Source organism: Drosophila takahashii, chromosome 3R, assembly GCF_030179915.1.
Source record: "Drosophila takahashii strain IR98-3 E-12201 chromosome 3R, DtakHiC1v2, whole genome shotgun sequence".
Classification (NCBI taxonomy): domain Eukaryota; kingdom Metazoa; phylum Arthropoda; class Insecta; order Diptera; family Drosophilidae; genus Drosophila; species Drosophila takahashii.
This window is the reverse complement of record NC_091681.1, coordinates 8,982,683-9,009,476: the sequence shown is the minus strand read 5'-3', so window position 1 is coordinate 9,009,476 and position 26,794 is coordinate 8,982,683. Positions and strand designations below refer to the sequence as shown.

At 44.4% G+C, this 26,794-nt stretch overlaps 7 protein-coding genes across 7 annotated transcripts in view; 3 read left to right on the top strand and 4 right to left on the bottom strand.

Annotated features, from left to right (window-relative positions):
* The first annotated feature begins 659 nt into the window (after window positions 1-659).
* On the top strand, window positions 660-1,938 carry LOC108065026 (U6 snRNA methylphosphate capping enzyme Amus). Its single transcript, XM_017152872.3, has 3 exons — window positions 660-808; window positions 873-1,621; window positions 1,674-1,938. The coding sequence occupies exons 1-3, from the start codon at window positions 796-798 to the stop codon at window positions 1,836-1,838; spliced, it is 927 nt and encodes a 308-aa protein (XP_017008361.3). The 5' UTR covers window positions 660-795; the 3' UTR covers window positions 1,839-1,938.
* Window positions 1,856-3,589, bottom strand: LOC108065024 (CCA tRNA nucleotidyltransferase 1, mitochondrial). Its single transcript, XM_017152870.3, has 2 exons — window positions 2,328-3,589; window positions 1,856-2,274 (listed from the first exon to the last, which is right to left on the bottom strand). Exons 1-2 carry the CDS (start codon window positions 3,441-3,443, stop codon window positions 1,939-1,941), a joined length of 1,452 nt encoding a protein of 483 aa, XP_017008359.2. The 5' UTR covers window positions 3,444-3,589; the 3' UTR covers window positions 1,856-1,938.
* Window positions 3,590-9,349: 5,760 nt separating this feature from the next.
* On the top strand, window positions 9,350-10,649 carry LOC108065025 (glyoxylate reductase/hydroxypyruvate reductase). Its single transcript, XM_017152871.3, has 2 exons — window positions 9,350-9,541; window positions 9,607-10,649. Exons 1-2 carry the CDS (start codon window positions 9,402-9,404, stop codon window positions 10,508-10,510), a joined length of 1,044 nt encoding a protein of 347 aa, XP_017008360.2. The 5' UTR covers window positions 9,350-9,401; the 3' UTR covers window positions 10,511-10,649.
* A 1,016-nt stretch (window positions 10,650-11,665) lies between these two features.
* Window positions 11,666-15,644, bottom strand: Sym (symplekin scaffold protein). The gene is made up of 5 exons (XM_017152877.3): window positions 15,414-15,644; window positions 15,150-15,343; window positions 12,965-15,087; window positions 11,982-12,904; window positions 11,666-11,903 (listed from the first exon to the last, which is right to left on the bottom strand). Exons 1-5 carry the CDS (start codon window positions 15,498-15,500, stop codon window positions 11,733-11,735), a joined length of 3,498 nt encoding a protein of 1,165 aa, XP_017008366.2. The 5' UTR covers window positions 15,501-15,644; the 3' UTR covers window positions 11,666-11,732.
* Window positions 15,645-15,998: 354 nt separating this feature from the next.
* Madm (MLF1-adaptor molecule) lies at window positions 15,999-20,767 on the top strand. Its single transcript, XM_017152850.3, has 2 exons — window positions 15,999-17,622; window positions 19,009-20,767. Exons 1-2 carry the CDS (start codon window positions 16,483-16,485, stop codon window positions 19,789-19,791), a joined length of 1,923 nt encoding a protein of 640 aa, XP_017008339.3. The 5' UTR covers window positions 15,999-16,482; the 3' UTR covers window positions 19,792-20,767.
* A 518-nt stretch (window positions 20,768-21,285) lies between these two features.
* Dcps (Decapping enzyme, scavenger) lies at window positions 21,286-22,749 on the bottom strand. Its single transcript, XM_017152851.3, has 3 exons — window positions 22,504-22,749; window positions 22,294-22,449; window positions 21,286-22,234 (listed from the first exon to the last, which is right to left on the bottom strand). Exons 1-3 carry the CDS (start codon window positions 22,670-22,672, stop codon window positions 21,426-21,428), a joined length of 1,134 nt encoding a protein of 377 aa, XP_017008340.2. The 5' UTR covers window positions 22,673-22,749; the 3' UTR covers window positions 21,286-21,425.
* An 875-nt stretch (window positions 22,750-23,624) lies between these two features.
* LOC108065008 (exocyst complex component 4) overlaps window positions 23,625-26,794 on the bottom strand; it is a 31,951-nt gene continuing 28,781 nt past the window's right edge. Inside the window, exons 12-18 of the mRNA XM_070216469.1 lie at window positions 26,024-26,774; window positions 25,844-25,968; window positions 25,491-25,784; window positions 25,032-25,433; window positions 24,367-24,970; window positions 24,104-24,310; window positions 23,625-24,041 (exon numbers count right to left, since the gene is read on the bottom strand). Of these exons, the coding sequence (XP_070072570.1) occupies window positions 23,865-24,041; window positions 24,104-24,310; window positions 24,367-24,970; window positions 25,032-25,433; window positions 25,491-25,784; window positions 25,844-25,968; window positions 26,024-26,774 (2,560 nt within the window). The 3' untranslated portion in view covers window positions 23,625-23,864. The remainder of the gene's footprint in view (window positions 24,042-24,103; window positions 24,311-24,366; window positions 24,971-25,031; window positions 25,434-25,490; window positions 25,785-25,843; window positions 25,969-26,023; window positions 26,775-26,794) is intronic.

The window sequence follows — 26,794 nt, the reverse complement described above, 5'->3', positions numbered from 1 at the left end:
TCAAAAAATCTTAAAAAAAAACAAAAAACAAAAAAACAAAATGTTTAAACTTTTCAAAGGGTGCTTATTGGTTAAGAACATTTTTGTGTCATTTAAACGGAAGTGCTCTTTCTATAGGTGCCAAAAGTTTATATTATAAGTTCAAAATAAGAGTTGATTTAACTTTCAAATCTGTCAAAATAATTATGCCGACCAGTGTAGGTACAAATTTCAAACGAATTTTAACAGATAAGATTTGGTGACATTATTAGCAATTGATTTTTTGGACTTCTTTATATTTCAGTCACACAATAACAATTATTTTAAGACTTTTATTATGAAAATCATGAAATAAAAGTTACGGAGATCTATTTTTTGGTCAAAAAATAACTGTTCTCCTTTGACTTTTAATATAAAAGTCCGAAATAATTAATTTTATAAAAAGTTAAACATTCTTAGGTCTTAGCTGACATGAATAGGCCGAATTAAATTGGTTTTAAGATTTATGTCTCAAATTTTTAGTGTTATTTTATGACTTTTTTGATTAAAAAATCTGCTTATTTTTGCATTACCTATATATTTGAAATTAACGACAATTTTAAAATGCGAGCCAAGTTTCTTTTTAAGCAGTATTAAATTTGGTATTTTTTCAGAACCGGTCACTCTTAAACGTGTACAGCAATAATCACCTTGTGGACCATTTTGGTATTGCCGCGCAAATCACCCTGTCAACCGCGAGATGTTTTTAATTTTTTAGTTTTTTATGTTTTAAAACATATGTAGAAAAAAGGATGAACTCAATGAAACTCCGATCAAATGGACGTATGTGGTGAGTATAAGGACTTTAACATTTCCAAGTGCCTTTGCTACATCTCTGTGCTATCACTATTTAGATTTCACCATGGACATCGAGAACAACAACAACACGCAGTTGACCGGCGAAGAGCCGGAAAAATGTGCTGGAAAGCGCAAATTTGAAATTACACATGAAGACAAGGAAGGGGTAAATAAAAGACTGAAGGGGGCGGATGCCGTTGTGGAGGCCACGCCCCGTCCGCCCTCGCAGAGCCCCAAGAAGCGTCTGCAAATGAATGGAAAACCCAAGCACAACAAAGATCTTAACTTTACTTACGGCAACTACAAGCACTACTATGGCAAGCGAATCCTGGACAAGGACTTCCACGACATCCGCCTGGACGTGCTTGGCACCCAGCCGAATTTGTTCCGGGGCAAGCAGCTCCTGGACATTGGCTGCAACTCAGGTCACCTGTCGATCCAGATTGTGAAGAATTTCGAGGCCAAGAGTCTCGTGGGACTGGACATAGATCGTGGCCTGGTCAAGGATGCGCAAAGCACCATCAGCCACCTGAAGCGACAGGCAGTCACTGGGCCGGGATTCCCCCACAACATGAGGTTCGTACAGGGCAACTATGTGCTGGACGACGACGTGCTGCTGGAGATTGAGCGGCCGCAGTTCGATGTAATACTCTGCCTGTCTGTCACCAAGTGGATTCATCTAAACTTCTGTGATTCCGGCCTGAAGCAGGCCTTCCGCCGCATGTACCTGCAGCTGCGCCCGGGCGGTAAGCTGATCCTGGAGCCTCAGTCCTTTGATGGCTACAAGAGGCGCAAGAAGCTATCGGTGAGTATAACTATTTATTTATTTGTTCATCTCTGAAACCATTTTATTTCAGGAACAAATAAGGGATAACTACAATTCCATTAAATTCCGACCTGAGCAATTCACCGAATATCTGCTTAGCCCAGAAGTGGGCTTTGCCAACATGGAACTTATGGGCACACCCGAGCACTGTGAAGCCGGATTCAAACGACCCATTCAGATCTTCACAAAGAAATAAGAGTACACAGAGCAGAGTTTAAAATAGATCCAACGAAATGGTCAAATAAACTTTAATAAATATAAACACCCAGGAAGGAGAGCTCCAGATGAAATCAGTACTACTTTACACGTCTTACTTTACTGGGAGAGCTCGGTATCTTTTCCAAGACTTCAGGAATCTTTTTAAGTAAATCATCGTTGGTTAATTGGAAGTCACTGTCTGCCCAAAGGAGTTTAAGTGCGTCCATAAGCAGACCAAGTCGTATTCCCTTAAGACCATGCTCAGCCAAAGCATTTCCTTTGATTGGGAAATCTGGCTTGACCCATGCCTTCAGCTGATTGTAGAGTTCTTGTTTGTTGGAGTACTTCAGCAGCTGTTCTACGTAATCTCGTTGAATGTACTTCTGCAAGCACAGTTTTTGGTAGTCGCGCAGGGTAGTGTAATTTGTGCCAACCTAAAAGTCAGAGTTTAAATTAGAAGTAATTCCAAATATGTAGGACTTCTAACCTTTTCTCGCTCCTGTGTAATAAACCTAGCCAGGTCTCTTTCGTAGGCGGACAACTTCAGGCGCTTGTGCATCGTCATCGCATCTTCTATAGAGTGTAGCATTCCCGTCATGTACAAAATAGGATAATGCGGCTTTTCGAAGTGCTCTAGAGCAGCGCAAAGTCGCTCAAACTCCTGCAAGTTCGGCTCAGCGGGCAGCCCAATGTGCTCGAACAGGTTGCACCGGTGCATCTCCAGCAGCAGGGCGGATCCGTAATTGCCCACCACTATCTTTTGCAGTTCCATCCAGATCCGCTCGCCGCTAATCCTGGCCAGGCCTGCGGCATTGTCCTTCACGGCAGCCAGAGTGGCCTGATCGTGGCTCTTTTCCTCCTTTGCTATGCGTCCGTAGAATCGGAAGTAGCGCAGGATGCGTAGAAAGTCCTCCTTGATCCGGATATCCGCATCGCCCACAAAGACCACACGACGCTCCTGGAGATCGTCGTAGCCATAGAAGTAGTCGTAAACGGTGCCATCGAAGCCCAGGAACATGGAGTTGATTGTCAAATCACGGCGGTTGGCGTCCAGCTGCCAGTCGGTGGTGTACACCACCTCCGCGTGGCGTCCATCGGTGCGGATATCGATGCGCAGCGTGGTCACCTCGAAGTTCTCCTTGTCGTTGATCCGGGGAGTAATGGTTCCGTGCTTTTCGCCGTTCGCGTTGATCATCCGCACCTCCTCCTTCTCGAACATCTTCTTCATCTGGTCCGGAGTGGCGGTGGTGGCCAGGTCGATGTCCTTCGGCGGAATGCTCATGAGGATGTCGCGCACAGCGCCGCCAGCAATCCGCAGCTCATAGTCGTACTTCTTGAAGAGAGCCACCAGCTCCTCCAGTTCGGGTGTGAAAATGCTTTGGAACTCGGGGCTTTTCACCTTCCGGAATGCCGGGTCCTTGCGCATCCTAGGCGGCTTCCCCAGCTGGGCGATCATCTCTGGGGAGGCGTCTCGTGGACGAACCGGACATGGCGCCATGCGCACGGCCATGGTCTTCATCCAGCGACTCCTCTGTCGGAGGTTTAGTGCCAGGGAGGCGAACGCACGTGTCGTCAGCTTGACAAGGCGGCGTGGGCCATTCATGGAGAGGATTGGGCAGGGTCCGAAATCCTTTTCTTTCCCGAAATTACTGTATTTTGTGTTCGACTTGTAAACAGTGAAAAAAGCCGGAAAAAACGACTTCAAATACTTTAAGGGGATAGTTTCGTGACCAGATGTAATCTACACCCTGTAATTTTGGGGTATACTGTTTAGGGTATACTGACGGAAAAATATTATATTCGGGGGTTTCGCAGAATTCTCCCCACCAAAATCCGTTAGGCTTCTTAAGTACATCAAAGCACAAAACCAACCTGTGACACCTCCGATAAATATTAATGGCTAAATTTAGATACAGGGTAACCTCCAGTCGAATACCCCAACGTCTGTTAATTTTCTTCCCCAACGGTATATTTTGATATGCCGAATACGGGCATACTTACAGAAACCTGTTACTTTGTTTACCTTCTTTTCGATCCCAGAAATTTGAATCCCCCTTCTCTTTTTGGCAGCGGGCGCGGACGGACGTGCCTTGGATAGTGCTCTAATTAAGTGAAGATTTTAATCAGTGTGGTTAGAAAGAATACTACCATTGAGTAGATAAAGTCTTGTTTATTTGTGATTTATTCTTTTTAAATCCCGATTACTCTTTTTAGAGGAGATTTTTAAAGATTTTTTTCTGAATAAGGTGAGTCTTTGGCAAAAAAAGGTGGTCAAGCCGGCGAAAAACATGGCGGACGCCGAAAATTCGGCGGCCGGCCATTTAAACATCAGCAGTGCTAGCAAAAATATAAGTCGAAGTGATGATTCTAAGAAAAGAAAACTTGTACTGAATAATCTTGATGATCAGCATGTTTTAAAGCTCGCGAATTTAAGTTCTAATAAAGAGTCCACAAGCTCTATGGATTCTGAGAATTCATTTTTTGATGTAATGGACGAGGGCGCTAAAGGTGTCTCATTTCCAACTAACGAGCCGGTTAACCTCAAATCTCAAGCTACCAGTAGCAACAACAACGCAGTTAGCAACAATGGTTCTTCTGACAGGACTGAAAATCTTTACGATGTGCTCCACGTTGGAGTAGCAAGTGTTCTGCTGGACACCAAGGAGTGTAAGAGTACGGAAAACATCATTGCTAAAAATGGTCTTTATCTTTTTGGTAAAATAAAAGACGTAGGTTTGAAAAATATCTGTAACATAGTTGTATTAGGTGCGAAGCTTTATAAAGTTGTCTTTAAGGAGTGGAGAGATGCCAATGCGTGTGTTTTAAACAAAAAGCTAGCTGATATGAAAATAAGTGCGTTTATACCGAAAAATTTTACTGAAACCAGTGGTGTTATCAGGAACGTTCCTGTTGACTTGAGTGACAAAGAACTTGAGGCGAACATTGATTCGTTGATTGAGGTCAAGAGTGTGGAAAGGATTTGTAGAAAGGTGAAAAGTACTAATACTGATGGAGAAAACACGTTTAAATTGGAGCCTACAGAATCAGTTAAAATTAATTTCTTAGGTACCGAAATTCCGGAGTCGATTTCTGTGTTTGGAGTTATTAACCTAAAAGTTACTCACTTTATTCCCAATGTTAGACAGTGTTTTAAATGTGGACGACTAAATCACACCACAAGTCGCTGCAAGGCTAAGGATAGGTGCAGGAGCTGTGGTGCCCAGGACTGTAAAAATACCTGTAAAGTTAAAAAGTGTATTTTGTGTAATAGCCCAGATCATCATTCCTGGAGTAGGTATGAATGCCCTGTATGGGCAAAAGAGATGCACTTAATGAAACTAATGACGATTCAAAAATTGTCCAGGAAGGAAGTCCTGGAGAAATATTCTTTGCCCAGTGAATTTCAGGTTTTTAATAAGTATGATCAAGATTTTCCTTCATTAACTCAGACAAGCATTCCGGTGACAGTCAACAGAGATGAGGTAGTGAACAAATCATTAAAAAAACATTCCTATGTGACCAGATTAGTGCAGAGACCGACTGCACCTATTATGAAACCCAATTTCCCTCCTTTGGAGTCCTATGAACATGTGAAATCTGACTGGAAATTTAAATATCCAGACAGAGAGGAAATTTCAGAAAAAGACAGTACATTTTTACTCATTAAGGACTTAATTCAACTTATTTTACCTCTTGCTGAGGGTAAGAGTGAAATTCTGGAAAGTGTCATGAAAATACAAAATAAAATAGAATTTTTAAAGCAAGACAAAAGAAAACTAACACGTAATAAATCTGATATGACGACCGTTAATCATTTAAATGCCTATTAAAATTTATCAACATAATGTCCAATCTTTATCTTATAATAAAAACGATATTGAGTTTGTCTTAAATAACAATAACTATGACATTGCAGTTCTTTCTGAAGTTTTTTCTCACAATGTGTTAAACAATCGAAGAAAGATTGCGCTTTTCAATATAATTGAGAAACATAGAGACGACAATTATGGAGGTGTGGCCATTGCGTTTAGAAAATGTATTAAATTCAAAAGCATTACTTACAGGACTGATAACGACGTTATTGTTGCAACAACATTAAACCTAAACCCCAATATAACTATCATTTCTGTGTATTTTGAACCTTCATTATCCATGGATGATTTCAAGTGTGAAATTCTAAATATTCTTGACTTTTCTGATAATTTAAACAATGTCTTTATTATTGGTGATTTCAATGCCAGGAATACAGTCCTAGGTGATTATACTAACAATGCTCGAGGTAAATTTCTTATTGAATCAATGAACAATGCTGGTTTTGTTTGCCTGAACTCTGGTAGTCCTACGTACAGAAGACATATTGATAGTGCGCAAGGTTCTGTGCTGGATCTAGCTTTCACAAATGCTGGGCTCAGTACATCCTGGGAGTGCAAACCTTTATTTGTTGGTGGTAGTCATCACCACCCTGTAAATATAGAAGTTCTTGATACAGCAATGAAAAGCAGTACCTTCATAGCAAAAAACAGATTATTGAACAGTTTAGGAAAAACGGTTTTAAACGGTGACATTACTAATATAGCTAGTACCATTAAGGAAAAAATTAAAAAATCTACTTACATTATCAAAAAGAATAGGATTCCTAAACTGTGGTGGAATAATGACCTCAAAATTCTTTTCGAGAGATACAAGGCTACCCAGACCTTAGCTAACAGACACCCTTCAATGGATAACTATATTTTAGCTGTCAATGTAAAGGCAGTATGGAAAAAGGCTGTGAAAGCTGCAAAGAGTCTCTCTTATATGGAGAAATTAGAAGAAATAAATGAACAACCTTCTAATCAGTCTGCTTGGAACTTCCTAAAAGCTCTTAAAAATTTAGATTCTGGTAACTATTGTAAATTAAATATGTCTGATCAAGAAAACTATCTGCAGTATCTGGAACAACAAATACCAACGGATGTTTCGAACTCAATGTTTCATGATCAAATAGTGGATGCTGAACTCTTTCAAGAATTTAACTTAGTTGATCTTAACCTGGTTTTAAGCAAAAAAAAGAAAAGTGCTGGAGGTCATGACGGTGTAACTTTTGAGATGTTAAACAACCTTGACTCTAATTGTAAATCACACATGCTGAAGCTTTTTAATCAATTAATCAGAGACAATAGGATTCCCGAGGAATGGAGAATAATTAAAATTATTCCTATTCCCAAAAAAGATAAGGACCTTACGGATTACAAGAACTTCAGACCCATTTCCCTTATATCTGTTTTTGCCAAAACGATAAATAAAATGATTAAGGAAAGGTTGTGTGAATTTATTGAAAGTGAGTACATTTTGCCTGCTAGGTGTTTCTCTTATAGGAAAAACAGATCAGCTGCTATGTGTCTGAACGATATTTTAAACTCGTGTGAGCTATACAAATCACGTAAAAAGTCCGTGGCAATGGTAATTCTTGACCTTGAGAATGCATACAATTGCGTCAATTTGAATTTCCTCAAAAGAATTATGGTTTCGGAAAACATTCCTCCAATTTTTATCAATTGGATACATAACTTTTTTAAAATCAGAATACTAACTCTAGGTAAATACACTAAAACAGTAACAGGAGGTATTCCGCAGGGCAGTTGTTTGTCGCCTGTTCTCTTTAATTTGTACACGAAACGCTTACATCAAATACAAGACAGGAATACTGAGGTTTTTCAATTCGCAGACGATTTTATCATCTTATCCAGTAAGAGATTTTTTCAAGATATGGAGGATAACTTACAGTCTAAAATCAATGACTTCGAACTGCTATGCAGTGATATCAATATGTCCTTCAACTCAGGTAAAACCGTTTCACTAGTTATGTGCAACGGAAATAGTAGAACTCTTAACATTCAAGCAACTAGTGGAGTTATTAGGCAAGTGAGGAATACAAAGTTACTCGGTAGGATAATCTCGTCCAACGGTTCCCAGATTGAACAAGTTAAAAAAATCAAAGGTGATAATAATAATGCGATGCAAATTTTAAACTTAGCAACCACAATTAAGTCAGGTTTAAGACCAAAAGTTGCGACTAACATTTTTAAGACCTTTATTAGGTCAAAGAATGAGTACGCACTCACCTCATATGGTAATCTTACAAAGTCTTCCAGTAAACAGTTGTTCATTACACAGGCAAAATCTCTCAGAAGATGTGTTGGAGTAAATCCTTTTACCCCAAAATTTATGGTTTTTGCTTTAGCTGGTGTTATCCCGCCTTGTTATAGAGCTAAAATCTTGACTGCTAAGGAACTCATTAAGCTTAAAACAATCGATGTTAACAGATTTAATACAATTATTAATTCTAATATTAAAACCAGCTATAAGGTAGTCTATGATTCACTCAAACTTATCATTGACAGAATACAAATTGCAGATCATTATACGTATTTTAAGAATATTGTTATCCAACTAAATTTTTCGTCTAACAACAAAAAGGATATTGCAAAAGAGGAGGCCAAAGGTAGATACAGTGAATTGATCAGTTATTTCAGGCAGAATGATTACAATATCATATCCACGGATGCCTCTGTCACAAGCTCGTGCACAGGACTCGGCATAGCCGCTATCTGTGATAGGAGTAATGAAATGTACAAAATAGAGAATAGAATGAGCTCGGTTCAGGCTGAACTCTTAGCAATTAAACAAGGTTGTATCTTAGCTATTAAATCTAACTGGAGGAAGGTGGCCATACTTACAGATAGTAAGGGCGCGCTTATGGTACTACGTAACAAAAACTGTGATAATAACACAGTATCTGATATTCATAATCTTCTTAGTATTTCGTGTATATCCTCATGCTACCTGCAGTGGATACCTGGTCATATGTCTCTAGACTTAAACGAAAAGGCTGATTTTTTAGCTAAACAGGCCGTTTATGATGGCACTGATATTGATTACAAACTTAGTATAGGTGAAGCTAAAAGATTGCTAAATCAAGAGATTTGGAAAGAATGGGGATCTGAGTACGAAAGATTAGCAAGGGAGGATGGAGGCATCTTTGCGAAGACTTATCCTACATTATCAATTATTCCGTGGCACATAAAACTTAAATGGAAGGCAAAAGACATTAAATTGATTAATAGATTAATGACTGAGTCTACATATGACAATTGTTTTCTGTTTCGTATTAAGGCAATTGACAGCAATCTTTGTGCCTTATGTAATCTGATCGACGATGCTAATCACCAAATTTTTAACTGCCAAAGACATATCTTGATCAGAAGAAAATATAAAATCTTTAATCGTTTCTTTAATATTTCAGATCTCATTTTATCAAAAGAGCAGCTTTTTTATAGAGAAGTTGCAAAATTTATTAATGAAGCACAAATCAACTTGTAGGTAATTTTTATTTAACGTTAATTATATCCATGTAGAAAGGTAATTCGTGGATTTGCCACCGGCCAACCCCGCTGTTCGGGAAGCATCCATGCGATACTATCCCGATATATCGTATCTGGTCATATGCACACGTCGTGCGACCATCACTATCAGCAAGCATTGCTGAAAACAAAGCCAAAAAAAAAAGAAATTTGAATCAATGCCCCCGCGGTTGCCGTTCGGTCAAGTCAGAAACCTATTGCTACCAGGACAGATATCTCGAAGGATGAGCTCGCAGCCAAGTGTATATGTGACACGACCAGATGTGGACGACAGCGGACTGGAGTTGCTGCGCAAGAGGTTTGTTTTTGTTGGTGCCGGCTAATTAGCATACGCACTAATTTAACATCCATGACATTTCTCAGCTGCCAGGTGAGCACTTGGTCTGAGACTTTTCCGGTGCCCCGCTCCGAGCTGATCCGCGAGATTGCCGGAAAAGAAGCCCTTTACTGCGCCCTAGCGGACAAGATCGACAAGGAAGTCCTGGATGCTGCAGGTCCTCAGCTCAAGTGTGTGGCCACAATTTCCGTGGGCTACGACCACATCGATGTGGGCGAGTGCAGGAGACGTGGCATTCGCGTGGGCTTCACCCCGGACGTGCTGACAGATGCCACGGCGGAACTGACGCTCGCCCTGCTCCTGGCCACCAACAGGCGGCTGTTTGAGGCCAACAAGCAGGTGTACAACGGTGGCTGGAAGTCGTGGGCCCCCATGTGGATGTGCGGCCAGGGACTGAAGGGCTCCCGAGTGGGCTTACTCGGCTTTGGACGCATCGGCCAAGAGATAGCGGCTCGCATTGTGCCCTTCAAGCCGGCGGAGATAACCTACACAACGCGTTCGCCACGACCTCAGGAGGCGGCAGCTGTGAGTGCCCGGCACGTGGACTTTGACGAGATGCTCAGCAACTCGGACTTTATCGTAGTCTGCTGCGCCCTAACCCCGGAGACCAAGGAGATCTTTAATGAAGCGGCCTTCCAGAAGATGAAGTCCAACTGCATTCTTATCAACACTGCTCGTGGTGGCGTTGTAGACCAGAAGGCCTTGTACGAGGCACTGAAGACCAACAGAATTCTGGCCGCAGGTCTGGATGTCACGTCGCCGGAGCCACTGCCGCTGGACGATCCGCTTCTTAAACTGGACAATGTGGTTATCCTTCCACATATTGGCAGTGCTGACATCGAGACACGTAAGGAAATGTCCAGAATCACCGCCAGAAATATTTTAGCTGCTCTGGCTGGGGAGAAAATGGAAGCCGAAGTATCAGTCTAAATCATAAATCCTCAGAATGCCTTTCGATGTATGTATGTATGTTAATGTAAAAGTATGATACTTTGTTTAAAACAAGTTTGGGTTTTCTTTTAAGTTGTTAGTGAATGTGAAATAAACCACTAAAGAATATTAACTTTATAAAATAAAGAATAATAACGCATACATTCAACCAAAAAGTGCAAAAATCTTGAAACTTGAAAAAAAAAAAACATATTTTCACATGATTTTGCCGCCATATTAGTTTCTAGTTAGTTGGATCCTGAACGAAGCTAGCTTCGGCAAGCCGAAGCTGATATACCCTTGCAGATCGTTATATTAATTTATAAATCGCCAAAATGTTAAATTTCCTATTATTTCACATTAATTTTTCGATCGTTTCTATGGCAGCTATATGTTATAGTAGTTCGATCTTTTTAAAACTAAAATCGAAATTCGGAAATATTAAAAAATAGTCATATCCCAAAATAGAAGAGAATGTAATAAAAATTAACAAAGATATAATTTTTTTCCTATTAATTTCCATTTAATTTTTCGGCCGTTCCTATGGCACCTATATGATATACTGATCCGATTCCTTAAAATTTTAAAATAATATTCCCAAGAGTAGAAGGTAATATTTAAAAAAACACCGAAGCTAGAATTTTTTTAACGTTTCCTTCCTATGGGAGCTATAAGAGATATAGTTGTCTAATCCGGTCGGTTCCGACATATATACTACCTGCAATAGAAAGAAGACTTCAGGGAAAGTTTCATCCCGATAGCTCAAAAACTGAGAGGCTAGTTTGCGTAGAAACTGACGGACAGACTAGTCTAGTGATGCTGATCAAGAATATATATACTTTATGGGGTCGAAACGTCTCCTTCATTGCGTTGCTAACTTCTGACTGAAATCATAATACCCTCTGCAAGGGTATAAAAAGGCAACCAATATTTGAGTAAAACCAAAACCATTTCATAGCGACATGTTTGAACAACATTCTAATATTCTATCAGAATTCGCTAATTTCTGGTGTTGAATGAACTTTCCCATTATGGAAGTGCCCATATACATTTATACAATTGGCATTGAGAGCCGCTGCCCCTGGAAGATCTTCTTCTGAAACGGGGTTAGTATTAAAACCCGCAAGGAAATTGATTAAATTTCAGCTCAGAACATTTGCAAATATAAGCTTTGTCTTATTGAGTAAATTGGAGATGATTATGGACAAACAAAACAATGCAGCTAGTCCTCTCCAGGCGGCAGAGGTTGGTTTAGATCACTGGCGCTGGGCGGGGGAACAGGCAGTGGCACTAGAGACGTCAGCACGGGCACTGTGGATATAACGCCGATTTCCGATGGATCCTGCACCTCCTTTTTGATGTGCTCGGCGCTGATGTAGCCGCCACTTTCGTCCTGAGAAGGAGATATATTTGTATAAAAACAGAGAAAACCACAGATATGGTGTACAATTAATGAACGTTTCATAGTTACCGTGACGAACACATCCACCGACTTGCCGGAGATAATGTCCAGGACCTGCTGGGTGATGCCGCTGCCGTTCATGGGCTCGTCCTGCATGCTCTCCGCGTATTCCGACAAAGCTGGCCTCAAGTCAGGGCACTGCTGCAGTGCGTCCACCAGTTGGGCGGGTGGAAGGTGCAGCAGGATCGGCATGGACTGCGGCTTCAGGCGCTGCACGGTCTTCAGAAAACCCTCCCAAATCACCTTTTGCCGCCAGACCTGCTTCATGATCAGGCGCTGCAGCAGGTTCATTACAAAGTTCGCTAGGCGCGGATACAGAGTCAGACTCTGGATGGTTGTGCGCATCATCAGAGTGGGGAGTGGGATTACCTCCACCAGCTGCTGCAGCACTGCCATGAGCACCTCCTGGGTGTACAAATCCCTTTCGGCCAGGCACAGCGATGTTGCCTTGACAATGGCCTTAAGGTCACAGACATTCGGGTCAATGGTGTGCAAGGCCACCAGAATGTCCGTAGGAGACAGGGCCATTGTCTGATGAGCGAACTCGGCGCCAATGCCAAGCAAACGATTGAAAACCTCCTTCACCACAGCGGGGTTAAGTTTTATCAGCTTAGGCAGAACGGCGATGAGCTCGGAGCGGGACAGACCGCTCAGTACGGGTATCATCACTCGCACATCTTTGACCTTGTTCTGGTAGAGATCCCTAACCCGCCGTACCAGGTCCTCATGTGGGGATGGCACCCGCTCTGTCAGTATGTAGATGATGCGGATCACCAAGGTCTCCATGCCCTTTGGGCAGTCCTCGATCAGTTGCAGAATTGTGGGGTTTTCCACACCCAGCTTCTTGATGGGATTATCCAGGCTACGCAGGATTGTGCGCTTCAGTTCGGCGGAGGTAGACACGAACACTTGGCAAATTTGCTCCACATAAACTAGGGGAACAAAAGAAGGTTAGTATACGTTAGTTAGCGTTATAAAAATTTCAGTATTACCTTCCGGCTTGTAGGGCAGCAGGGTAAAGGCCAAACCAAGACACACCTTTGCCGTATCCTCCCTCCAGGCGGACTCCGCTGTTGGTCGACCAAAGTCCTGCGAGAAAACAGCGGCCGGTGGAGACTCTTGCTCCACGAATTTGAGCCACTCCAATGCGAATTCGTCTATGCGCGCTGGAAGGATTTTGTGCACATGGTACAGACTGACAAGATGGGCCAGTGCCCTGTCCCGCAGGTCAGCTCGCTCGTGCACGGAAAAGTTAAGCAGCGCTCGCACAAACCGATTCTTTCGTGGCGGTCTGAGAACTGCAAGATCCTTGATCAGTTCCAAGCCGTGCTGGGAAAACTCGTCGTCCAGGCTAAGCTGAACCAAATGGCCTATTGAAACCTCCGGAAGAATTGGGGCCTCCAGATAGACGCGACGGATCAGTATAATCTTTTCCTTGTGTTCGCAACGCTCGCCGATGCCAACGATGAGCTTGTTCAGTAACTCGTTGTAAGCGTGATCGGGTCGATTCTCGGTCTTCACGTAGGTGTGCCTTGTGAATCCTTGCAACAAGGAGTACTCCTCAAAGAGCCACGAGAAAGCCAAGTCAATGCGTTGCTTCACATCCTCCAGGATGAACTCCATAATGCCGTAACGCACGTTGTCCGGAAAGGTGGCCGCAATCACGGTGACCAGCTTCCGGCGCCTAGACGACACACCTCCCTTGATACACTGCCGCTCCGAGTTGAGAATGCGACGCACTGCTTCTGTCAGGAACTTTTCTTTGAGATTGCGTGGCAGGGGCTTGGTGATCTCCTGCAGTTTCAGCGTCTTGGCGCGCTCCTTCATCTTTTCAATCACAGTCTGCTCGCCCTTGGCTCGCTCCATGGTCTCGCGCAGCTTCTTAGTGGCCTCCTCCTTGCGTTGCAACTCTTCTTCACTCAGTTTTTGGACTGCTTCATCGTCCACATCCATAGGAGTCGATGCTGACTCATTGGCTTGCACTTTCTTGACCCTCATTGGAGGCTCCCTACTGAAGGTTGCGGCTCCTGGCCCGAGGCGCTTCTCCGAAAGCTGCTCTCCGAACATTCTGGAGATATTACTCACTTGCTGTTGGATGGACATTTCGCGAATGGGCGTGTACTCCTCGAGAAACTTCTGCGGCACCTCGGTGGGCAGGCTTGGTAGGAACTCCACCACCAAACCGACCACCGTTTCGGGATTGCGGAGATGCTCGGCCAGAAACTTTTCGTTCACTCGAGTAGACTTTTGCTTCTGCCGCTCCAGCTCCTCGGTGTCCAGTTCCATCTCCCGCCGCTGCTGCTCCTGCTGTTCGCTGGCCAAACGAGCTCTCTTCGCGAGACTTTGGGCGGCATTTTCGAGGATGCGCTTTTGCCGCCGAGCCATCTCCTGTTTGTCCATCTTGGGTATTAGCTTCTGGATCTCATTTGTCGAAGAGCCCAGGTCCACCAACATGCCTCGGATGCTTCCGGAGAACTCGAAGGCCCCGCGGTTCTTCAGCAATGTCTGCAGCTGCATCTTGAGACTCTTGCGCACCGAGCTCACCTGAGAGTCGGTGAGGGTGGGCGGCAGGTTGGCATTCAACTGCTTGAAGGCATCCACCACGGCGCCCATAAACACAGGCCGCATTTTGGCGACCGTGCAGAGGCTGCTTGTACAGGCAATCAGGTTTACCGAGGAAATATGTGTGGTGCCATGGAACTGGAGCAGTATGTCGAATATGTTGTGGCCCTCCTCCTGCAACTTTTGGCGGCGGAAGAGTTTGCAGTGATCGGGGACATCGCCCAGCGAGAAGTCTCCATCCCTTTTGAGGCTGTCCTCGTCCGCAAAGCTCTGCAGCACAACGACGCCCTCAAGAAACTTGATGGCATTTGTGCGTATGCCGTCGTTTTCGTTGTCTATCATGTCCAGTATCTGGGCCTTAATTAGACTAAGGATGTTCCACGCCTGCTCTGCGCTGTCACCCGGCTCCATGAGGTTGCACAAGTGCTGCAGTCCATTTTTGTAGATGCTTCCGCAGGCCTGAATCACTCGCTTGATCACCTGGGCCGAGTTGTCCCTCAGCAGCATGGACACGATGTTGATGACATGGGGCAGTAGCTCAACCTTCACTTTGCTATAAATGGGAGGGATGCGTTGAAAAGAGGACATACTTCTACCTATATGCTGGCTACCTACCACACTTGCTCCACGAAGGCGACCACCTGCCTGCGCACCTCCATGTTCGGGTCGTGGGCCAGAGATAGCACCGGCTCTAGGAACTCCTCGGCCAGCTCCACGCAGGATCCAAGGACAATCTCCTGCACCTTGACCAGCAGTTCGCATTTGGCCGACGCCGATGCGACGGCCAGTTCATTGCACCACTCGACCACCTGAATGGAGAAACCGAAAATACAATGCAGTCAACTCGGGCGGCTTGGCCCAGTGGGGAGAATATTCTACCTTAGCCCTCGCCGTGGCCGTCTTCTCGTCTGTGAAGAGATTGGCCGTCTCCGAGACGAACTGGCTGCGTCCAATTATGCTATCCATGATCGGTCAGTTGTTGCGGGAATGCACCTAATTCTGCGACTTTCTTGGGAAATTTTCAAGAGCTGCCGGCACAGATGGCAAGCGGCTATCGGTACCATTGATAAGCTATCGAAACGACTTGTGGTGTCGGCCATTTGACTGTTTCACACTGAAACTAGCTATTTTTTTAGAGAGAAAATCCAGTTGGTCCCTCATCCAATTTTGACGGACTTTGACGGGCTCTTTTATGCAATAGTTTTCGGGTGCCACTTGACAGTGAAAATCGGAACGATGACTTGAGATCAAATCAAATCGATGGCAAAAAAATCAGAATATGTTGTTCAATTCGTAAATAAAAACTAATATTAAAAACGAATCTTTTATGTTCAACAGTTTAGGGAATCCCCTACATGTTTGCTAAAAGCGCTAAACAAATACAGCCTTTTTTAGCTACTTTTGCGTTTCCTCGTGACTATCGATACCAGACGGCACTGCTGCGCTGGCCCAACGATAAGAGAGGGTGACTATCGATAGGCCAGAGGCATCGATTTGCTCACATTTCATGGGTCTTTTAGCGTGAAAAAAACGCCTAAATAAACGAATCGGCAGCGTGTCAGGCCAGAAAGTGCAACCAACAGATCGCCGTTCGCGCCGCAGTCGAGGATTGGAGCCGTCGAAGGCGCCGAGAAAACGTCACAGCAGTCGCCAGCCGTCGCAACCGAGTGTTTACTGGGCGAGGGGTGCAGAGGAGGTGGTGCCTGTGTATGTGTATGTGTATGTGTGCGCCAGTGAGTGGGCAGAGGCAGCGACAGAGGAGCATCAGCGGATGTAGCTCGTTGCCCGGACCCCGCAGTGGATACCACGAAAAGCGAGCGTAAGCGTACGCAGGCCAACTTGGAGGCACAAAGAGAGTAAACACTGGAAACCGCAGACGAAGACGAAGCCTTCTGGAACTGGAACAGAACTGCTCAACAGCCGCAGACGCGTCGGTGACCGCACCCTAATGTCAAATAGCCAAGCGAATGCCGGCAACAGCGTTAGCGCAATATCGGATGAACCGACCCAGCACCACCCCCCCTTGGCGCCCGCCCCAGCGAACGCATCCTGCCCAGCAGCGACGCCGGCGTCGCTGTCGACGCAGCAGCCCCCGCACATAGTTGGTGCCTCAACAGCTGATGCTGGCAGCGGCGTTGCGGTCGGCGTCGGCGTCTCTGTTGGCGTCGTCGCGGGCAGTGAGGGCGTCAATCTGGACTCGTCGCCGCGCGAATCCGGGGATGATTCTGAGGACGAAAGCGAGATCCTCGAGGAGTCGCCCTGCGGACGGTGGCTGAAGAGGCGCGAGGAGGTGGACCAACGCGACGTGCCCGGGATCGACTGCGTCCATCTGGCCATGGACACCGAGGAGGGCGTGGAGGTCGTGTGGAACGAGGTGCAATATGCCAGTCTCCAGGAGCTGAAGTCGCAGGAGGAGAAGATGCGACAGGTGTTCGACAACCTGCTGCAGCTGGACCACCAGAACATCGTCAAGTTCCACCGCTACTGGACGGACACGCAGCAGGCCGAGCGACCTCGCGTCGTCTTCATCACCGAGTACATGTCGAGTGGTTCGCTGAAACAGTTCCTCAAGCGCACGAAGCGCAACGCCAAGCGGCTACCGCTCGAGTCGTGGCGTCGGTGGTGCACCCAGATCCTGTCCGCGCTCAGTTATTTGCATTCCTGCTCGCCGCCCATCATCCACGGCAACTTAACCTGTGATAGTATCTTCATCCAGCACAACGGCCTGGTCAAGATCGGCTCGGTGGTACCGGATGCGGTCCACTACAGCGTTCGAAGGGGACGGGAGCGGGAAAGGGAGCGCGAGCGGGGTGCCCACTACTTTCAGGCGCCCGAGTACGGAGCCGCCGACCAGTTGACCGCAGCCCTCGACATCTACGCCTTCGGGATGTGCGCCCTGGAGATGGCCGCCCTGGAGATCCAGCCCAGCAATAGCGAGTCGACTGCCATCAACGAGGAGACCATCCAGCGCACAATCTTCAGCCTGGAGAACGATCTGCAGCGCGACCTGATACGAAAGTGTCTGAATCCGCAGCCGCAGGACCGGCCGAGCGCCAATGATCTGCTCTTTCACCCATTGCTTTTCGAGGTGAGTAGACCGGCAAACCAATTGTCATCATGTTCTCAATTGAAGTCCCGCATGGAAACTGCTTTGAAGAGAAGACCTTGTAATTTAATTCTTAAACACATCTTGCGGAAGTGAAACTAAGCTGTGTGCTTCTTTCTTACCCAATTATTGTTTATTTCTTAAATTTATAAATTTTTCCCAAAATTTTCATTTAATGGTGTACAAAAACGAAAAAGGAAGCTGCATTGACAGGCTAAAGTACATTACCCTTGCGGATCTTTCCTGTTAAATTAAAAATTAATCTCAAGAAGTGTTATTAAAAAGTTACTTTTAGATTTATTTGCTTATATATTTCAAAAAATATGGATTAGTTTTTGTTATTTTGACAATAATTTGACGATTGTTGCTATGTATATAATAAACTGGTCAAATTTTTGTCAAATCGAAACTTTTTTTTGTTTCCTACCATTTATTTTTTATAGAAACCGCTTACAGAATTTTTTTTATTTAACATCTTAACATCGTCTTTTAAAAATTCTTAAATTAAACTTTGAAATTAGGCTAGGTTTTAAAGTGGTATAAAACCAAATATTTCCAAAACATAGTTTTATTCCAAAAAAATCGATAAAAAATAAATGGTAAGAGATAAAACAATTAAAACAAGAAAGGAAGTTAACAGGCCGAAGTTTGTATACCCTTGCAGTTCAAATATTTACCTTCTTTAAGAGCTTCAACAGCTTTATCTCGATGGGTCCCGATCAGAAATAGCAGATGTATAGATTTAGATTTGCTTTTTAAAATGTCAGAAATCAAAATGCCTACTTCATAACAAAAAACGTATAATCTTTGAATATTCCTATGAGAGCCATAAGAATTAGAGGTCCGATCCGGCTCGTTCCGATATATGTACTATTTGCAGTAGAAATAAGACTTTTGGGAAAGTTTCATCGCGATAGCTTTAAAACTAAGAGACTAGCTCGCATGTGAATTTGCCTAAACGTCGAACCCAAAAGCCTACCATTACAGATAATACTACTAAAGTTCCTGCTTAACTCACAGATTTATATTTACAACTTATTGATAGACATACTTCTTGAACTCACAAATACCTATTTGAATCGATCATTAACAAATAGTCTTTAATGTCATTGATGAATGGGTAAACATTTTTGTAACTTGTAAATAAATAAAAAATATAATACCAATGATTTAATAGTAGGTATTACGTTCATTTACCAGAAAAAAGAATACATTCGCCAATTACGAGAATTGCATTTTTATCATCCCCTTTGGAATTTAATAATGAAATATACATTGATAGTGGTTCTTTCCTTCAAAAGACACCTGACTAAATGTAATCCCATGAACAAAATGAGTGTGTTATAATATCATTTGTTGCTCCCGTAGGTGCACTCCCTTAAACTGCTGACTGCCCATTGTCTGGTCTTCTCGCCCGCCAACCGCACCATGTTTTCGGAAACCGCCTTCGACGGCCTGATGCAGCGCTATTACCAGCCGGACGTGGTTATGGCACAGCTACGGCTCGCCGGTGGCCAGGAACGGCAGTACCGACTGGCAGACGTTTCGGGCGCTGACAAACTGGAGAAGTTCGTCGAGGACGTGAAGTACGGTGTGTATCCGCTAATTACGTACAGCGGCAAGAAGCCGCCCAATTTCCGCTCGCGTGCAGCCTCCCCGGAGCGGGCGGACTCCGTGAAATCGGCCACGCCAGAGCCGGTGGACACGGAATCGCGGCGCATTGTCAACATGATGTGCAGCGTGAAAATCAAGGAGGATAGCAATGACATAACCATGACAATACTGCTGCGCATGGACGACAAAATGAACCGCCAACTGACGTGCCAGGTGAACGAGAACGATACGGCGGCGGATCTCACCAGCGAACTGGTGCGCCTGGGCTTCGTCCACCTAGACGATCAGGACAAGATCCAGGTACTGTTGGAGGAGACGCTGAAAGCGGGCGTTATGAGCGACGGTGCCGGGGCGGAGAGCTCCGGAGTGGGGGTGACCACCACGGCGACAATGGCGGCCCTGGAGCAGCTGGAACGCAACTGGTCGATATCCTCGGATGCAGACCAGCAGGGCACTGCCGTGATGTATGTGCCGCAGGGGCAACAGCACACAGATGTGGACGTCGAGGGCGAACAGTCGGGCACGACGAGCAATTGAAAGTATCAGCTTAGTATTCAGGGCAGGCCGGCGCGTATTGTTTTTATTATATTGGGAAATTACACATTACGATTTTATTACTACTATTATTTGTTATTTTTATATATATACCTATATATATGTATATGTATGTATGTATTTGAAATAATATTTATGTATGTATGTACCATAAACAATGTTGAACCAGGCTTCCAGGCTAAAGAATTCGATGACATAGGACACACACACCACACAAGAGGGTGGGTCGACTCGCATGAATACGAAAAAAACGAAAAATTGCAGAAACAAGCAGGTTTCTGAGGTCCTTTAACGGCAATTGGGGTCTTAGAAACTATATATAAAACATTAATTGTGTATTTCGATAACACAGAAAGTCAGAAAACGTAACCGCAAGATGTACAAAATATTTTACGGTTAAAGACGACTCGTAGTATGCTCCCCTAAAATGTATTGTTGGTCGTATAGTTATTTTGACAAAATTAAAAATAATAATTTTGACCTTAATCTCCATGTCATAATTAAAGTATCGATCCACCTTTCAACACACACTTTAAAGAACACGCAGCTAACGAGCTTATAAAAACCAAGCAGTCGCTAGCATAAATCTGGAACGAGCACGAATGGAATTCGCGGCTCCAAAGGCTAGACAAGCTTCGAATATGAAAATCCAGACACCCTCAGATTTTGAACAAAAATATCTGTGCGCCATTACAAAGATGACTTTTTTCTAGAACTATATCAAATTTGGTAACATAGCCATGCCGTGACGAGAACAAAACCTAAAATCGAAGTGGAATGTATTTAAATGTATTACAAATATAAACAAATACGCAAGGCCACGAAAAATAATAAATAAATTATTTAACTAAAAAACTATATAAACACAAGCAGAGCATGCAACAAAAATAATACACAACAGACATAGCTACACTATTATTAAATAAATAAAGATGGCGACCAGCTGACAAATGATAAAGTGTTTTTCCTTAATTTTTTCTAATCTACGTCGGTTATAGATGCGGCCTTAAACCATACGAATTTGAAGAAAAATGACATAAAAGTCGGGCGTTACTTTTGTATTCCTTTACATTTTCTAGTAAATTTTCGAACCTTCGTCAAACATTCGAGAAAATTTTCTCTTTTTCTATCCACAGAGTTCCTATGGATAAAAAATCAGAACATTCTACTTTGCGTCGCATGTCAATGATTCGCCCAGTCTAAACACACTATTAGAATTATTTTCTTCGTAAATATGCATGTAATTATGATTAGAGTCTTAACTGTAGACCTACATTTGACGATAAAAGAATGAATTAGAAACTAAAATTTAAAAATAATTAAGTGGAGAACCAAATTCAAAGGTTTTATAGGTGCAATAAACTAGAATAGCTTAGTCAGTTCTTTGCCGCTATACGAGCAGCTACGACAGCGGTCGGCTCACAAGTGAAAGATAACATGTATTCCTGTTCAAAATATTAAAAGAATACCCATAGATTAAAATTTGTTGCATACTTTATTTTGATTTCAATGAATATTGATAGGTTCAATTATTTTACCTCTATCGTTAAGCAATACCCCTTTTTTGGGTAGGATCCTCTTGCATTTCTTCACCTTTTATCTTATGGAAAGTAAGCTTAAGCACACGCCTGAACAGTAGCTTCGACCTCTTTGGGCTCCGGAGTGGCCAGCTTAATGCGTTTGCACTGCCTCTCCTCCTGCTCATCATCGCTGAAGCCATCGGCTGGTTCGGCATCCGTGGACCCTTTTTCGGGCTGCTCCTTGTCATCAGTCAATACTGGCACCACTCGAATCGGCTGCTCGTGCTCGTACAGATCCAACAGCTTGTTGCCCTCGTACAGGACAAACGGCAAGGTGGCTCTCTGGTAGTAGTCTGGCATGAGTTCCAGGTTGTTAATCACCGTGTCCAGCATGTGAGACTTCTCGCACCAAATGCCCGGGGCATCGTTCCGAACCGGATTTATGTGCACATGCAGGTGATAGAAGGACGGCTGGTAGTGGAAGTACATGCGAAGCTGGTTGGGATTGACGCCGTAGCGCTTGAGGATTGCGTCCTTCGACGACTGTCGTAGGTTTCGCAGCAGATCAAGGTGGCTTCCGTTTAAGTCCCGCAGCGATTTAATGTCATGCTTGTGAACAATGCCCAGCAGGTAGAGGGTTTCAATATTGCGTCCGTCCCATTTGAGATCGGGCAGCAGTATGAAGCCAGTCTCCGGATCCTTGTCCTCAAATACGATGCGTTCCTTCTCCTGTTTGTGCTCCAGAATGTTGTAGACCCACTCTAGGGAAAACTGGCTTGAGGTGAGATATGGAAGTGTTATCTTTTGGTAGAGATCAGGAGTCTCCCGAATGAGATACTTCTGGCACACGGAATATTTCTCGATGTGCTTCTCGGTGGCGGGATAAATCACTGTGCTCTTGACTCCTGTAAAATGGGCGATTGTCATATTTATTAGGGTATGGTTTATTACTAATAATACTTGCCGCATAGATCTCTGCTGGGCACAACCTGAAAACTGCCGTAAATGTTATTGACAAACTCAGTGTCCACCTTCAGATCCGCGCTAAAATAACTTGGTTTCTTTGGAGACTCCGAATCCTCAGATGGCGATTCGGTGGCCACGTCGCTCTCCCGGTAGGCTGTAGGAAATAATATATAATATATACAACACTAGTATATTATTTATTTATTACCATTCTTCTCAAAGACAACAATGGCATCCTCCGTTCCTAGGTCCGGAAAAGTACCGAGGAGTGATATACTCTTTCTGACGCTGTTATTGGTCAATATCCGCTTCAGCCGGAACTTTGACAAGTCGTACGATGGCGACTTTACTTCTGAGCTTTCAACTGGTTCCGACATTTTAGTTATTAATTAATTAAATGAAGATTGAATACTTTCTTGCGGCTTTTTCTTGGAGATATATCGATAACAACGATGTTGGCATCGGTTACCCCAATGTTTGCTGTGTATCGATGTTTTTTAAAATTTTATTTGTTTCCTATAAACTTGTAATATAATAATAATAATACAAGACCAATTTGCTACTTAAATAAGTATCATTAAACATTTATTCTGTAGAGCATTCTTTAAAGTCTGTTCAGACAAAACCCCTGACTTTCCCTCATCTACTTGTTCATTCATAATACCCTCTTCCCACAGATCCATCTGTTGCACTATGGGGCATTTGACCACTTTTGTTGGCCAAAATTAATTACTTGTTCAATTCAAATGGTCGTGATCAGTGGTTTTATGTTAATACATCCTCAAATAATCGCAGTTTTCCCTGTTGAATTGCTGAATTGTTGAAAATCCAACAGAAAATTTCAGCAATTGAGGGGGACGACCCAAAATGGTTCTTGTTGAATTTTTAAACAGCTGTTATTTGTTTAAAAGTTTCACGGAACTTAAAACATGTAAAATTAAATTTTTTATTGTTAGTTACTGTCTAAAATTGTTTTTCAAATTTGATTTTAAAGTAAGTATTGCGTACTGGTGATACTAAAATGTTATAACTCTGGATTTCAGCGATTAAACAAAATTTTTCAATGCTGAAATTTTTGATAGCCGACTTTGTATGGAACAACTTACCAAAATGCAAGAATTCATCAGTTTAGGGAATACCCTGAATATTTTTTGGTTTTAACGACGTTTCAAAACTGGGCTTTGGCCAACAAAAGTGGTCAGCTGTCCTTGGTAACAGTTGAGATATTTGACAAATGTGAAACTTTAATTCCCACAGAGCCCATCCACCATTCAATGACAGCTGACGTGAAGTCCAATTGCACCATTTAAAGAAAAAGGATATAAAACATCGTTGTTAAATTCTCATTTATTGTGTTTAAGCCATTAAAGTACTGTTAATGAACTTTAGAATATGTATTGTATCTGTATAAACGACTGCATCGCAACACCAAGTGCTCGCCAAACATGTTCAGAACATTCATAATCATTTTGAGCTTAACACTAACACACAATTTGCACTTCCACCTAATGCCGATGTACACAAACGTATGGATATTAAAAGGGGTTTCTCCGCCGGCTGCAACGATAACTACACAACAACGCCTTTGGAGGGCTTGGCGCCCAGTATGTCCGAGAGCTTTTGCTGATAGGAAGCCAAGAGATTTGCGTCGGTTATGCCAAAGGACTTGCAGGAAAGTTGAAGGGCATTGAGCAACTGCATCTCCGAGAACTGAGTGCCCCGCTCCAACAACGCATTGAGTATTTCCTGTTGGTAAACAATCATATAAGTAAAAAGGCAAAATAAGCGAGTGAGGCCATTATTCTTACGTCGGGCTCCATGCAAAGCAATTCATAGAAGTGTTTGGCCTGATCCAAAGCCACTTCCCTGGAGGCAGTTATGTTACTCAGCGTCTGCTGCAGAGCGATCGAGTTTCTGCACATGCGTTGCACTGTTATTTGATCGATGTGCTCCAGATAGTTGGAGGCCTGTATGAGAATGCGAGACGCCAAGTGCGCCAGCCCCTCAAAAATGTACTAGAGGAAATAAAATGTTAGGGTTGCATTAAACTACGGGGAAATATGTATTTTACCCTGGTCTTCCGCGGATGCAAAGTGGCGCTAAACGCCTCATCCATTTCAGAGAGTCGTTTAGTTAGGAGTTGCACCTGGCGATCAGGCTCCAGGATGTCGTCCTTGGAGCCCACATAGCTGTTGGTCCTGACACTCGACTTCGAGCGAAGGTAGTGGAAGCATTGCACGCGCACCTCCAGATGCAGCACCAGCAGACAGGTATTTGCCAGCTCATCGAACTCTAAAGCCAGGTTAGTCATCACCTTGATCGTGCCATCCTTTACGGCGATGTCGGCGCTGCACTCAGCGGAAGCTGCATTCAGACCGTTGACCAAAGGCCGGCGCAAGTCGTTGGCGAACTCAGATACCCGGCACGAGAACCACTCCATGCTTTCCTGTAGAATGGCCAGCTCCTTGAGCACACTGATTTCGACCAGAATCTCCTGCTGGGTGATTCCGCCCTCACCCAAGTTACTTGTGAGCATCTCGGCCTCGCGAATGTTTCGCTGCTGCACCTGCAACGGACTCTCCTCCTCCGACGGCTCGAAGCTTCCACGATGAAGCTTTCGGTTATGACGCGACTTCTGACTCGAGGTCTTAAGGTCCGTCCAGTTGGGGAGCGTTCTAAACATTGAAAAAGATGAAAAATTCGAATATGTATATACATTGGTAATCCCACACTTACTTTAAAAATCTGCTAATATCTTCGTCTTTTAGCCAGGCCACACTGTAAATCCTTTTGTCCTCCGAATCTGGCTGCACGATTCCGCGGTAGGCCGCCTGACAAATCTCTCGGTAGGCCTTGAGCAGAGCACACACCATTTTAAGAAGGTCCTCAGAGTAACACGGCAGGTCTTGAATAAGCTTCTTGGTCTCCATCAGTCTCCGTTCAACCATCACAGTGGACTGCAGCAAAGGCCTGCTCAGGTTGAGAGCCTTTATTTCCTCAGGACTGATAATAGTACGCCAGGCATCTTGATTCTTCGACAGCGACTCTATCGTCAGCTGCAGGTTGCGGTTGTGACCCTTGGATAGGAATGTGTCCTTAATGTAGTTGTCTAAAAAGTCATGTAGACTGCAGGGTTGCCTGGAAGTAAGGGAAAATGTGAAAACATTGAACCAGCCACGGGGACTATTATCTCACCCTGGCTTGCACTTCATAAAATTCTCTATCTCCTTGATATATCCCATTAGAGGTAGATACACTTTGGTTATGATACTTTGATCGGGCGTGCAGATCAGTAGCTTCTCGCGTTGCTTCTTCTCATGCGGGAAGAGTCCGCTGGTTGAGCCCTTGCCACTGCCCCCCAGCTGGGCGCCCAGATTATCGTCCACGGAGGCATCCGAGGCATTGCGACGATGCTCCTTGAAGGAGTCGCTGTTGCTGCTCGCGCCAACATGGGAGGACTTGTCAAACTTGAACATCGAGCGCTTCGTGCTGGTTAGGGATACAATTGTCGTTAGTTATTTGGAGTAAATGGCTGAATACCTTCTTACCTTGGCACCTTGCGCCTTAGGAAATAGGAATTAATGTTGCTGGTGGGCTCTGAAAACCCCGTCTGGGAACCTTCATCCGCGGCAGCATTCTGTATGTCCAAGTAGTCGGTGAGCAGCAGTTGCAACTGAAATAAACACCAATTAGAGCACGCCATTGGAGCTTTCATATCCAACACTAACCACAGACTGGGCCTGGGCCCAGAAGTCGGTTAGATCGTAGGGCTGCGGTCCCACCACCGAGTACTTCTGGCCCACCGACAAATAGTTCTTCAGCAGCAAGGTATGCGTCTTGGCGATGGCCTTGAACTGCTTGAATATGATCTCCAGCAGTGTTAGCAGCGGATTAGCCTCGGCCGTTGCTCCACTCTGAGACAGTTGATGCGTTGTGTGCCGCACCACGTTGAGCAACTCCGTTTGGATTTGGACGCGCAGCGTCTCCAGGGAGTCCGGCACCTTGTGCAGCATTCCGAACGACTCCACAATGATGGCAACAAAGTAGCTCATGCTCAGCTCCGGGTAAATGAGGTCTGCGTCCTCAATGACCTCGGTCTTGTCCAAATCGACGCTCTGGGCCATCTCGGCCAGGGCCTTGCGCACTCGGGCGTTGGCCTCGATGCGATCCGTGGAGCGGCGGGCACCTATTCCCCGTGTGAAACTGGAGTTCAAGCGACTGGAGTTGCTGCGCTGGAACGAGGAGAGGGCCTCGCTTGCCGAGTTGGTGTACACCTGGGTGACCAGTTCCTCATGCAGGCGCTGGTAGAGCTGCTGGCGACGGGTCTGCAGGTCGGTCCGCAGATCGGACAAGCCCTCGACGGCCTGCAAGGGTCCATTGAGGGTGGCCAGGGCATCGGTCAGGGTTTTGCTGGCATGCAGATACTGGCGTTTGGCGGTGTAGCCCACCACCCGCTGAGGCACTTTGCGCAGCTCCTGACTGGAAGGTGGTCGAGAAGT